Source organism: Cajanus cajan, chromosome 6, assembly GCF_000230855.2.
Source record: "Cajanus cajan strain Asha chromosome 6, NIPB_CcT2T_4, whole genome shotgun sequence".
Lineage (NCBI taxonomy): Eukaryota > Viridiplantae > Streptophyta > Magnoliopsida > Fabales > Fabaceae > Cajanus > Cajanus cajan.
This window is the reverse complement of record NC_138522.1, coordinates 34146161-34160852: the sequence shown is the minus strand read 5'-3', so window position 1 is coordinate 34160852 and position 14692 is coordinate 34146161. Positions and strand designations below refer to the sequence as shown.

The 14692-nt window shown below is 30.2% G+C and overlaps 1 protein-coding gene and 1 long non-coding RNA gene across 2 annotated transcripts; one reads left to right on the top strand and one right to left on the bottom strand.

Moving 5' to 3' along the window:
- The first annotated feature begins 8807 nt into the window (after nt 1–8807).
- LOC114915373 (uncharacterized) lies at nt 8808–9655 on the top strand. The gene is made up of 2 exons (XR_003803347.2): nt 8808–9249; nt 9372–9655. It is a non-coding gene; the product is annotated as an uncharacterized LOC114915373 (long non-coding RNA).
- Nucleotides 9656–10412: 757 nt separating this feature from the next.
- On the bottom strand, nt 10413–13291 carry LOC109791941 (uncharacterized). The gene is made up of 6 exons (XM_020351309.3): nt 12435–13291; nt 12003–12165; nt 11702–11878; nt 11535–11618; nt 11329–11410; nt 10413–11175 (listed from the first exon to the last, which is right to left on the bottom strand). The coding sequence occupies exons 1-6, from the start codon at nt 12818–12820 to the stop codon at nt 10739–10741; spliced, it is 1329 nt and encodes a 442-aa protein (XP_020206898.1). The 5' UTR covers nt 12821–13291; the 3' UTR covers nt 10413–10738.
- Between the last annotated feature and the right edge of the window lie 1401 nt (nt 13292–14692).

Below are 14692 nucleotides of genomic sequence, written 5' to 3'. Positions count from 1 at the left end.
AATTGAGACACTTCATGTCTTTAATAGTTATATACAAATAAATATTAAAAATTATTGATAATTATTCAAATAGGATATAAGATTTTTTTTTATATATTTAAAGATATAACAATTCACTTTTTGATAATTATTCAAATAAGATATAAGATTTTTTTATATATATTTAAAGATATAACAATTCCTGAAGATAAAAAGATGATTATCAAAATATATATTTTTTATAATAGGTATATATAAATTATATAATTTATATAATTTAATTAATTATAACATCCAATTGTCATGTAATTAAGGAAGTGTTATAGATATAATAGGTATATATAAATTGTATAACTTATATAATATAATTAATTATAGCATCCAATTGTCACGTAATTAAGGGAGTGTTATAGCAATTGAAGAAACTATCGATGAGTCCTATAATTGTTTGATCACTTGATGTGTGGCGGTTGGGAGAACATGGCTATGGCTTATGAGTGAACCGCAGCATCATGTCCCTTTACTAATTTATTGTGACATTGCTTACATTCATTTTTTTAAAGAGTACAATTTGTTTAATACTATCCTCTCTAATTTTATTTATTAAAGATAATAAACTTTAATTTGTTTACTTGTTTAATTACAATTAAATATAATAATATATTTTATGTATTAAATTATTTTACATAAAGTATATAATTTAGTAAATGATTTTATATAATTTAGTAACTAATTTTGTATAATTTATAAATTTGTTCAATTAAAATAAGCGTATTTATAAATAAATTAATCTTAAATTTTAATGTTTTTACATTCAATATAGAACCCATTTATTTGTTATTTAAAGAGTTTTTTTTTAAATAATTTGTTTTAAGAGAGATCCATTGTAATTTCAAATATTTTATGAGGATATTTATTTTAAATTATTTTATAAGTAATTTTTCAAAGCAAATATATTATTTTAAATTATAATAATAAATATTTGATATTAAAAATAATTAAATCCAATCAATTTTGGGAGAAGAGGCCACGTGTTTACTTAGCAATCGTGTTTCTAAATTCAGATGAAATAATTAACAAGGATAATATAATTTCACAAAAAAAAAAGAAGTATTATTACTATATTGGAACAGTGATATAGAATTAAATCTGATAAAAAAATAGAATAAAGTATGTCTTCTACTTGTGCAAAATATTCTGATGACACTGTCATTTGAAGTTTATTTTTCATAAAGTTTTAAACATTGTACTAAGAGGGTTTATCTCGATTGATTTAACTAAATATTGCACTAAAATTTATTAGTTTTATGGATTAAAAAAAAGGGTATTGCAAACTTTACTGGCAACTATTTCCCCTCTTTATACTCCCGTTTCTGCTTCTCTTCATAAGCATAACTAAGGTATCTTCTTAAAAATATTATTATAATTTTTTAAATTTTTTAATAAAAAAATTTACAATTCAAAAATTAAAAAATAATAAATAAATTTAGAGTAAATCACGTAAATTTCATCTAAGGTTTTTACATGGTCAGTGATAAAGATGTCAACAATTATGCTATTATAGTAACATTTCCATTAATGTTTTGTGTAATATGTAAAGATTACATAATTGTTGGTACACTGGTCAAGCATATATGGATAAGACTGAAAAGGTCAACAAGAAAGTTGTGGAAAATTCAATTGAATCAAAGTTGGCTTACCATTACGATATACTAGTCAAACGAGGGTGAAGGTTGAAGGAGTAAATACCTAAACTACGAAGCTTCTAGCAGAGTCCACACGATGAAGGATGAACTACGAAGAAACTTCATGAAAAATCCAAATTTCCACTGATTCCTCTAACTCAATATAAATAACACTCATCATCATAATCGATGTATCATTGCAGACACAACAACCTTAGCAGAATAAGACACAGTTCAATCACTTCCTTAACCAGTTTTTCTAAATCCCCACAAAACAACACCACCATGATGTCTATGTTCAGCCATTTCGAGATCGCGCAGGGCCAGAAGTGGAGGTTTTCCTTCGGCACGGGCCTCGGAAAAGGTGCGAACGCCAAGCCCAACATGGGAGGGCCTTCTTCCTCCGCGGACGCCGAGTCCAAACCCGCCGGAAAAGATTCGAATCCATCTTCCCCCGTCGGGCCCAAACAAAACCCGGCCCGTTTGAGGCCCAGGTTTGCGCCGGAGTTGGATGGGTTGCACTGCTTTGAATCCATCGTACCCTGTTAGATGGATTCCTCTCGCCTCCGATCTCAATTCTTTTATGATCGCATCATATCAAAATCGTATTCAATTTATTTTTACTGTATAGTTTAATCTATTGTTGAGAAAGCTACCAACACCAGAGATCAAATTATGTTTCCTTGTAACTTGAAAATTGCAAGTTCAAATTACAAATACTATTTTTCTTCTGTTTGCAAATTACCTTAATTGCAGTTCTCTCTTTTTTTTTTTTTTTTTTTTTTTTTGTTTATACTGGCAAAAGCAATCTCGATCTATCTCATTTTAAGAGATCCTTTAGTTTTTTTTTTAATTCTAATGACGACACCGGTTCAGACTTAAGACCATGTATATTATTAAATTTTCGTACAGTACATTAAATATTAAAAATTGATTATGTCAACCTTAAAAAAAGAAGAAAAAAAAAGACTAGGAAGGTATAGCAACCAATTATAGAAACAAATCAAAGGGTTTTTTGGCCCACATGACAAATCTTCCACCCGCCACTAAATGAGACTCATCAAGAAGAAGAAGAGAAAAAAACAATTTAATATTTTTTTTTATCTTTTTACATAATATTTCTCTTTATATATATATATATTAAGTACATCTTCTTTTCTTTTTTTAATAAAAATAAATTTTTTTCTTAATAAAAATAAATTCTTAAGATATTATGAACGTAAAAAAGAAAAGAGAAAATTATAAATTAAACACTAAAGGAGTACAAAGCATAGATGAATGTCACGTGGATGTCATGTAGATACATAGGTGGATGCCAAATTTCTTTAATGCATCTGAAACCAGAACGGCCCGTTCTGATTTTAAAACGGGTCATTCTGGTTCCAGAATGTCAAACACAAACGATCGATGATTATAGTTCATGCCCGTGATTCTAAATCACGGTTGTGAATCGTGCAAGGAAAAAGACCCAAAGTACAAAGTATTTCAAACACTGAATTTTGTAATATTGTAATAGGGATTGATAATTTCAATTGCTAAACATTTGGGCTATACAGTGTATCATTAAGGACAATTCAGTGTATCACTAAGGATAATGGTAGCAGATTTTATTTCATTGTTAGTCAAACTGGAGTGAACCACTTTCTAACAAATTGATACTATACAGTCAAGGATGAAACGACATGGTGTTTTCTCTTGAAGTCATTGACCGATGTACCCCAACAACAACCTGTTCTTGAGGAGGTACAACCTGAAGTAGAGGAAGAGGACACACAAGACTAACATTTCACCACACAACCACATGTATAGGTAGATAATGCTGATATCTTATCAGTCATTTAGTGTTATATGATGGATAAGATGTATTATTGGCACCTTCAACGTTATCCAAATAATTTCACTTCTCAGTAATTTCTTTGAACTTTCTTAGTATATGTTATGTTATGATTTTTTTTTTCAGTCTCTGAACCATATTTCTATCTTTGAATTTATGTTATGTTATGAATTTTTATTTTTAATTTTTGAACCACATTACGACATTTTGTTGAACGTATGTGGTTGGCGTTCTGAATCTAGAACTGCCCGTTTTAAAACCAGAACGGTCCGTTCTGGTTTCAAAACGACCGTTCTGGTTCCAGGTGCATTAAAGAAATTTGGCATCCACCTATGCATCTACGTGTCATCCACTTGGTATCCACGTGGCCAACAGTTAACTCCGTTTAAATAATTTGGACGGAAGTTCGACAATGCACTAATTTAAATTATTAGGGACCAAATTGAAACAAAAAATTAAAGTAGAACTAAATTAAAACTAAAAAAATATTATAAGAGACCAAATTAGAATTTTAACCTTTTATTTACTATAAATATGAAGAGACAAAATAAAGTTTTCAAAATTCTCTTTATATATAGTAAAATTAGACTTCCAAAGAGTCTACTACATATAATATCTTACATACTATTTTTTTTTTGTTTGTGTGAAAAATAATTAATGCAATAGATATTTTAGATTATTTTTATAAAAGTAAACATACCAAAATTTTTAATTTTTTATTAATAAAACAAATTATAACAACAATAACGATGAGTGAATCTAAATTCTTATACATTTATTCCAACTCTCGCTACTATTAAATTTGTCTTAATGATTTATTCTTCTATTATCTATTATAAATAAAAAAAGAAAAAAAAACTAATTTCTCAGGCATAAAGAAAATTAGATAACTATATTAAATTCTACCAATCTAGTAATATATTTTTTAAAATTATCTTTATTATAAATATTTCAAAAATGGTATAACTAAAAAGTCATACAGAGATATTTCAGAAATAATGTCATTAAATAAAATAAAAATAATTAAAATGTGTTTATATGATAAAAATATTATGTGATTTTTTTAGCCTATAAATGAAAATAGAGTATCAAACTTCTAATTTAATTCTTATAAAGAAAAGGATCCGAGGAGGTATTAAACACTACAAAATGTGTGAATCATTAAATAAAAGTTAAAGTAAAATCAATGTAACTTTACGATTTTAAATAAGTTTTATCCATTAAAAAAAAATGTTCCGCTGACACTTTTTTCATAAGTGTTAAAACAAATCGTTTTAATTAAATTCATTCATAAATAAATTCACATATTTCAATGCATGTGGTCCATTCTTTATGTAAAGAAATCATTGCTTCTTACATAGGATTTGATGTTATAAAAATTACAGATTTTTCAGACATAATGATCTTAATACTCGAAGTAAAATTTCAAATATATCCATGCATTATGTAAAATTTAAGAAAACAATAGATAGGATAGAAATAACTTATTTTGACCACATGAAGCTAAACATATAAGTAGATAGTGCAACACTGACATGCGGAGCAAAAATGGTTGAATTATTGCTAGCACCATTATTTGATACTTAGCCAAACAAAACATTCTAAGAGCACCTCCAGCGGGAGGTGCTTGTGCTGTATCTAAAAACTAAGCAACGGAGCTTAGAAGCATTTGTCATTGGAGTAATCTTACGTGGCATGAGAAATTCTTATTTTTTTAGAACCGGAGCTTCAGCAAGCAACGGTGCTTAGCACTGTGAAATTTGAAATGGAGAGCTTTCATTGGTTCGTGCGGATCTTTGCTGGAAAGTGCACAATGGTTTTGCAAACAAAAGAAACCATCACCGCCACCTTCTCCACGGTCTCCGGATCTGAACCGTCACCCGCACTGCACCGCCATGTTGTCCACCGTCTCCAGATCCGGACGCGCCCAGGCTCGCGCCGCTTCAGCCCCGTCCTAGCCAGCAACAGCCGCCGCCTGCTCCGAGAGGGTGGGATTCGAGTGGGAGTGAGAGTGGGTGTGAAGGAGAAGATGGAGGAAGCTGTGGAACGAGAGAGAGACCCCCTGTATTTATTATTGTAATTTTTTGTATTTTTTTATTATGTAATTTCTTTTTATTATTAAAATTTTTGTTATATTTTTTATTATATAATTTTTATTATTATTGAAATATGAGTTGTAAAAAAATTGAGGTGTCAAAAAGTGTAATATGAGTTGTAAAAAAGTTGAGGTGCTTATAAGCAATTGTCATTGGAGCAAAAGTTGTAAAAATGTAGTATGAGTTGCTTATAAATGACGTGGCACAGTGGGACCCATTTAAAGTGGTTGGGAGCACCGGAGATGCTCTAACACACACTTGCAATAAAGATTGACATGATTAGCATGATGAATTTGTTTCCTATGAAAAAAAGTCATTGGCTGAAAGGGTGAATGTATGTTTGAGAAGAATTTTACCGCAACCCCACATAAGTGTTAGATGTTCTAGTTACACCAATTTGCCAAATTCTAGGCATTATATAGGTCGATCTTAAAACCTAATAATACCTTGCTATTTTTAATGTTATTTTCCATTGTAAATGAATATATATAATAGGGGATTCAATGAAACATATTAGAAAATAATTGACGATGTCATTAATTCATTAAGATGTACTAAGGTTTTATCAATAATGTAATCAGTTTAGTAAGATATTTAATTGACAAAATTTAAGCCAAATATGTGGTAGATTGCTCCTTAACTTGTAAAATGATTAATGTTGTGTTGTGTACTCAAGTTAAATACTTAGCTTAAAACTTTGAGAAATGATAAATTAAATTTTTGAATAAGAGTATCAAGTTTGATTGAAAAACCTAATCTATAAACTATAAGATGAAAGTTGAAAAACTAAAAACTTATAAGTTATTGGATTGAATTACAAGTATTTGATAAAATCAATCAATAATATGACTAGTAAATATAAAATTATCTTTTTAAGGTAAAAAGATATTTTAAATAAATTAATGAGATAAAGATAAAAAAAAGTAAATAAAAGAAAATAGTCAAACTAACTTATAAATTGTTAAAAAAAAAACACTCTAACTAAGAAACTATCAACTAAAGACTTACCTACTCTCCTACAAGTTTGTCATTACTAATCTTTTGAGATGCATTCTACTCTCTCTATTGTAAACCTATTAAAATTGTTGGTAATACGAGTATAAAGACAACTTTTACCAAACAAAACACTCAAACATCCACTTACACTCTGTTTAAAATGGTTAATTTGTTTCCTAAGTTGAAAGTCATATGTTGAAAGGATGGATCTTTTTAAGATTAGTTTCACCACAACCTCACATTAAGCGTCAGATGTTCTGGTCAACAATAATTTTCCTTACTCTAGGGACTAGGTTGGTCCCAAAGCTTGACAATACCTCGATCGTCAATTATTGTTTTCTTTCATATATATACCTCATTATGAATGAATTTATATCATGGAGGATTTTAGAGAGGAAGTATTATATATTAGAAATTAATTTGCAACGTCATTGATTGATTTGATTCATTAAGACATATTAAGGTTAATTGATAACATCATTAAGTTAGCAAGACATTTAATTGGCAAAATTTAAACCCTATAGGTGATGAATTAGTTCTTAACTTGCAGCATAACTGATGATTTTAACAAATTAATACTCCTACTGCAAAGTGCAAATCGCTTCCATTCACTCAGAACCATCTCATCATGAAGAGAAAAACACTTTCCAATGACTTCACTCATAATTTTTGTGTCCCATTTTACTCCACACCATCAAGTTAAGGAAATAACTAAACATTATTTTGGTCGGTAATTATCTATTTGAAGTTAGAAGTAACTAAAATATGAAACATGTGCTTGTGCAGATTTTGTTTCAGTAAAGTTAAGTTGACCAAATATCCACACATGTGGTGCATGTTATTTGGTTGCTGCCAGAATTGCGTCCCCCTAGTTTTCCCATTGCCGACTTTTTCCTGTTTCAAACGCATGTCATTGGACTCCACTCTAGCTCCTTAAAGATGGTAAAAACCGACCATGACTTCAGTAGTATATGATATAATTATTCAATGCTTTCTTAGAGTCAACAAAGGATGGAAGAACATCATTTTTCTGTAAAGAAACAAACAAACATGAAAGAGGAAGAAGACTGAATAAAAAGCAAAGATGGTCGTCTGCGGGACCTTGGAGGATTGAAAAATGCAGGAGCTAAATTGACTTGTGCGATACTCAATAATAATGCATGCAATCACTTCGTAATCATTAATCTCAAACTCCTGTTTTTATGTTGCTCATGGTCGGAGTATGCAACTGTGGCTGCCTTTCTTTTGCCACCGACCTTATATAATGTCTATGGAGATTGATTTAATTAGCATGATGAAATGATGCATGAGAAAAATAGAAATCACATAATAGGGGTGATTTTTATAATTAGAGTTGAAGATAGATGTAATATAAAAGAGGGTAGAGTGGATGAGAGAGAAAAATGAATAAAAGAGAAAAATAATAGCTAAAGTACTAGGAGTAGAAGTAACTAAAATGTTATGAAAATGATGTCAAAACAAGTGAAAAATAAAATGATATGATGGTTGCATTTGTATTATTGTTTAAAGATAAAATATTCTTTAAAAAGTTAGAAATGCATTTTTTATATATGAAGCAAAATATTATTTTAATATTGCGTTAATCAATTTTAGGTATATCAAGTCAATTTTTTTGTTTTAAGACAAATTTTACTACTACTAGATTAAGTAAAGATAATTGATTAGTGATTTTTTATTGATCGATAATGCATAATTATTAAATACATAAATAATTTGATAATTTTATTGTATTATCATGTCATAATGTAATCTATTTTGAGTATTGAAAATTATCATGTACTTATATGTTTATTTGAATAAGGTTTTAACTATTAAATCTAGTTTCTCTCTCATGTTTTATATCTTCCTATATGGATTAAGGATGAAGTAATCAATATGTAATTTTATCAGAAATTTTAAAAGGAGGTTGGTGGTTTGACATTTGTCTTGCATCAAGTCATGTATCTAAACTTTTAGTAAAAATTAAAATAAAAATAGGGACTTCAGCTAATGAGGGATAGACAACGAATGAACAAAAGACAGAGTAAATCATTTTACTAAAAGAAAGTAGACCATTAACCAAGTTAACACCTGATGTTCCATTAAAGTAAAAGTCTGATAGAAGTACATGTATTTTCTGATAAGATATCAATCGACAACATTATTTTTAGAATGTGCTCAATTTATGTTTTTTTTTTTTTTACAAATCTAGTCAATTTTAGGAGAGGAGGCCATGGATTTACTTAGCGGTTGTGTTACTGAAATTTAGATGATATTACAAGGGATAATTGTATTTCTTCACGATAAATAAAGACTTATTACAACAGTAATATAGAATAAAAGAAATCTTGTTGTGTTAAATATTCCCATGATCCTGTCATTTGAAGTTTACTTTTCACAAAGTTCAAGAAATTGGAAACCTTACTGGCTTTTTATCCATTTCCCTCTTTATAGGTCAGTGATTGCTTCTCTTGATCACCAAGGCATCTTCTCTGTCTCTTTGGGTCCACCCTTGCCTTATATCTTGCTGAAAGGTTAGCTGCTCATTCCAAGAATTAAGATTTCAAGTGGAAACATGGCTATGGGAAGTTTTTTTGCAGCTGTACCTGCCGTTGCTGCTGCTGTTGGATTTTATTTCGTTGACAGAAACTATATCAAGGTAAGAAAGGTTGTTTGTATTGTTTTATATCAGCATTGAACAACATCAGCGTGTGTCAATGTAAGAAAGGCTATGCATTGTTACATATATTATACATAAAGTTGAAGATGTCTTGTCTGTAGGAAATCAAACAAGGTTCATCAGTATCCAATAAAAAAATGCTAGCAGAAGTGAAAGAACAAGCAAAGACCCTTCAAAAGCCAAAATTGGCACCACAGCTTGATGGATTACATTGTTTCGAAACCTTGGTGATGAATTGAATTTGCTGGGGCTGGGGCTGTGTTGTACCTTATGCTGAATGAATGATAGATTATATATTTGTTAATATGTGTTTCCATCTTACAGCCTCGCATTATTGTATTCATTTTACTTCAAATCATACGAGTTGCTTCTTCATAAGGCTGAACTTTTGAAAATGTTTCAACTGTTTAACTGGTGAAACACGTGTAATATCTCGACATTTCACAGGTAAAAATCAAATGAGAAAGAAAACGAGGAAAATAGAATTAATATACGACAAAAGTATTGTAGTTTTCTTTTGTTTTACACCAGTGTTACCTTAGACTAATATGATTTGATTGGGGTAAATAAAACCTAATGAAGAATTGTTTTTATCAAAGATCAAATTCAAAGATTATCCAAACAATACTATTTTAAATTCAACACATTAATCATAATCACTTGTAACTAATTTTTCGGTTAAAAATATTGTATTTTATTTATTACTTTCTTTCTTTCTTTTATTATTAATAAATTCTAAAAAATTTAAAACTGAGGCACCTTTTGTGTATCACTTATTTAAAATTTCAAATAACGAAACCCACCTTGTCATTTAGTTGTTGGATTTGTTTTTCAAAACTTAAATTAGTATAAACAGACATTAACATACCGAAAATTTTGTCAAATGATAACATTATCCAACTAGTATCTCGGTGCTTTAGAAGATGATGACGCTTGACAGAACCAAAAACTCGTTAGCATTAAAAATAGAATCCAAAAATCGGAATCAATGCAAAATTTAGTAGACCATTGCCGTTACAGTATGTGGGGTATACCAAATTCATGGACCGATAAACGCATGGTGCCAACATTTCTAATAATACTACTGAATTTATACAAACCATACACAGCCTATTTGTTCTTGATAACAGAAGAATAAAGGATTAACTGATAAAAGTTAATAGACTATTTGTTCCTTTTAATTGCTACCGAGTTTATACAACCATACACAGCCTTGAAATTCTATGGTCTTGACCAACGACTATTCATGGTCCAAGAAAAGAAAGTTAAAAAAAAACTTCAACTACTCCCTCCCTCCACCAACCCGGAACTTTCTCATTACACTTGATTTTATTTTTGTAGTATATTATTTCGTCCACAAAAGAACCTCTAAATTTTCAAGTCATAATAACACAACTACAAAGGGTAATACTAATGTGGATCGTTCAAAAGAATGGCATTCAAGACAATGCTCCACCTCTATTTTTAACTATCTTTTTCCTATATTGGCAAATCTTCTAGCAACACCAAATAGAACATACTTGGTCACCAGTCCCCTATCAAGACTACAAGCAAGAGCAATAGCACCACCAATGACTAGCATCTTGGGTACGTTCAATCCCTGTGGTTTCTCAGAAGCAACAACACTTTCATTCTCCCCTGAATTGTCATCAGCTCCAATGGATTGAAGGTATTCAGGACTTATTTTTGTGTTAACTTGGGCCATAAAGGCTGAATGAGAGAGTGCTGCACCAGAAGCTCTTGCTTCTTGATAGGCTCGCAAACCAGGCTCAATCTTCTGAACAGTTCCCCACATTCCTTTCCTTACTCCAAGCTTTGCAATTTCCCATGGAATGCCCATTTCTTCATGATGGAAGAGTAAAACTTCACAGGCAGTTAACTGACCAGTACCTCTCTTTGACTCCACTATTTAAAAAAAAAACATCATATCAGTCACAAGTATAGTAGTGAAAAAAAAAAAAAAAAAACTAGTTTAAGTAGTGGGTTAGACAAGTCCAAGCAACTGATCTAATACACAAGTTACAAGGGTAATTCAATAGCAATGATATCAAAATTCACCTGCTCTAATGCACCAACTAGAGTAATACACATCAACACGTCTAGGTTTATCTCTTTTGGGCATTGAAGGACAATCTACTCCCTGAAAGAACAAATAAAACAAAGATAAGATAAGCACAACACTGTAATAACAGTGGAAGGATAACCATCATCAATCAAAATATCTTCAAATATTCCAGAAGAAAAGGTGGAACTTTTTCTCATACCTTGGTCACACAATAGTAATGTCTTCCAGATTCCCATATTCTCCGACCAATTATATATTCTCTATCTTTACAGAAAAAGGGAAACTGTTGCACAGATAATTAACATCCATTAGCCTACTGAACCAACATAACAATTAAACACACTCGAGTTAAAAAACGTTATGCACCTTCCGTATCCACTGCACTTTCATGATACCAGTAGTGGGACACTCTTCAATAGTTGAGGAGTTTGCAAGCATGTCATCCCATCTAGGTCGAAACTCATCATCCCAAAACAAGTCCCTTACTATCTCAGGAGTAGCATCCTCAAAAATAGTACTGCTTCTATATTGGGGAGGACCATCCTAACAAATCAGTAATACCAAAATTTAGAATATCAAATACAAATAGGTAACTAATTTGAGCAGAACATAAAGATTTTACCTAGGAATAAAACTATACAAAATAGAAAATAATCAAATATCATACCTTTGGCTCTCTACGCCACGCTTTGTAACTCATGGAAGGGGTAGAACGATCCATCATCTGTATCCAAGGAAGGCCTCCATCTTTCTCTTCCACAAGCTGCCATAGATGATGTAAATCCGCCATTGTCACAGCATCAGATGTTTCCTCGCTGGATTTGGGTGAACTGCATGGTAAAACAAAGTCATAAATAAAACGACTTGCTAACACCACATTTTAATTTGTCAATCACAAAAAGGCAGCCTGCGAGAACATGTTACAAACAGATTGCAACATGTCCGAATTTATTTTCTCTCCCAATTTTTATCGTAATAACAAAAAAAAAAAAAGACGGATTTTAAAGATTAATTAGTGTCCAAGCATGACCCTATATTCTTGCAACAAGTATTTATGTTATCCGAACAAGAGAATAATAGTTGATAGATGTTAAAATACCTGACAGAACTTGCGAATTTGACGGGTGAGGAAGATGAGGAAGCCTTTTTATCCACCCCTTTTTTGAGGGCCAAAGATTCTAGGTTTGGAGTTTGCATTTTAATGGAATTAAGGCAAGGAGAGGAAGAACAAGTCTTCATAGGAGACGCTATAGACTTTGAAGGCGAAGAAGCCGAGGAGGGTGAAGCAAAATCCAAGGATTTTGCAAGGGAAGTAGTTAACTTTCTCTTCCCCAACCTCGCCCATTCAGGTTTCCACAACCATCCCACTACAACCCCAACGAAAAATGCTACCCAAAGAGGACTAAAAAACATTCCAATAGCGGTGCACCAACCCAATATTGCAGGGTTTTCCAACATATCATAAAAAGACAGTGACAAAGCCATAACAACAAAGGGGGAAAAAAAGGGAAAAAGAAAAAAAAGAAAAAAAAGTAGAAGGGCACCCCCAAAGGCAAACCCTTTTCAGCTCCTAAGAAAAGTTAAAGGGGGTGCAGAATATTTGAGGAGAAGAAAAAATGAGAAATTTGGCGAAGAATGAGAGGGAGAAAAGGATAAGGGGTGTGTGGGAGATGCTAAACGACGGCGTTGGATGATGGGGCCAATGGCGGTGGCGAGGGAGTAATAGTATTGGTGGATGGGAAGGGATAATGAGAGTTTGGAAGAGGCAATGGGTTTGGAGAGGAATCACCACATAAAAAAGGAATGGTGGCGATGAAGTGATGCGTGTGAATGTGACGTTGAGATGAATGAAATATGAAACCGAGGGTGTTTTCAAGTCTAACGTTGTCAATTTGACTGACGGTGTTTGTTGGTTTTGGTTCCAGCCAAATGAGAAATATAATATAGCCAGTAAATGAAATGAAATGGTAATGGAGCCAATTCAAAGGCTGAGTTTATTTTTTTTTATACATACATATATTCTATTCTATGACTCTCTCCCGAGTCCCTAGGCCTTGTTTTTCACGTTCTCAACGCTCGTTTTTCTTGCGTTTCATGTTTCTTGTCATCTAAAGTTTTCTCACATGGGAGGGACTCTTTGTTTTTGTTGCCCTTCACTTTTATGCGAAAAAATATATATATAAATTGAATGATGAAAACAATCTTTTTTAATTAGTGCAAACTAGTTATTTTTTCTTTATAATAACCAAAGGGAGTACTAAATAGATTTAAACAATGCATGTCATATTTACAAAGACTCGGATAATACATGTTATATTCAGATAGGTTAAGTATTAAAAAAATAATAAATAATTTTAATAATCGCATAAATTATATTATGCAAAAAGAAAAACAATATTGATGATGATATATTATATGATAATTAACATTTATTATATGCAAGTCATTGTCATTTTTGTTTTCTGATTATAATAAATATTTATATATGATTAAGGTGATTTTGATTAATATCGTATAAATCATGTTATGTAAAAAAAAAACACGTTAACATTAATTATAATATATTTCTTTAAAATTAATATTTATAATTTTCAATTTTTTTCTGATTAGAAAATATATTTCATGATAGTTTCTTAAAAAAATAAAATATAAATCTAAATAAAAAATTTATTAAAATGTTAATTTATTTATTAAGTTTTTGGATGAATTTTTGTAATTGCAATAATCAACTTTTTAAGAATCAAAATAATGTATAAAATAATCATTTAATGAATATTAATATATCTATGTTTCAAAATTTAAAACTATACCATTAATTACAACTGAAATTTTATATTATATTTAATTCATAAAACATGTAGTTGTAGTAGCTAATATAATTACATTGAGAATATATATATACATATATATATATATATATATATATATATATATAATTATGGAAATTAAGATAATCACATTTTAATGTGCACATATAAAAGTGTAAAATAATTGTCGATATTAATTAGGAAGTCACTTTTTTCTTTCTTACATGCAGATATTTTTTTTATATTTTTTTTTGGTGTTGTAGATGATTTTTTTTATTGATAAAATATACTGAATAAAAATAATTATGGTAATTTTAATTTATATGTTTTAATTTTAATTAAGAAAATAAATATTTAAATATGTACAAAATATTTAAATAAAAATAATTTAGAAAAAAATGTACGATCAGTATATTTGATTAAAAATAAAACACGCTTAAAATAAATAAATGCACAATTAAGGAAACTACCCTATTAATTATGTTTAACGTATCTTCTAAAGAAAATAAATTTCATTATTAGTTATGCAACATATAGTTTGAATAAAAAA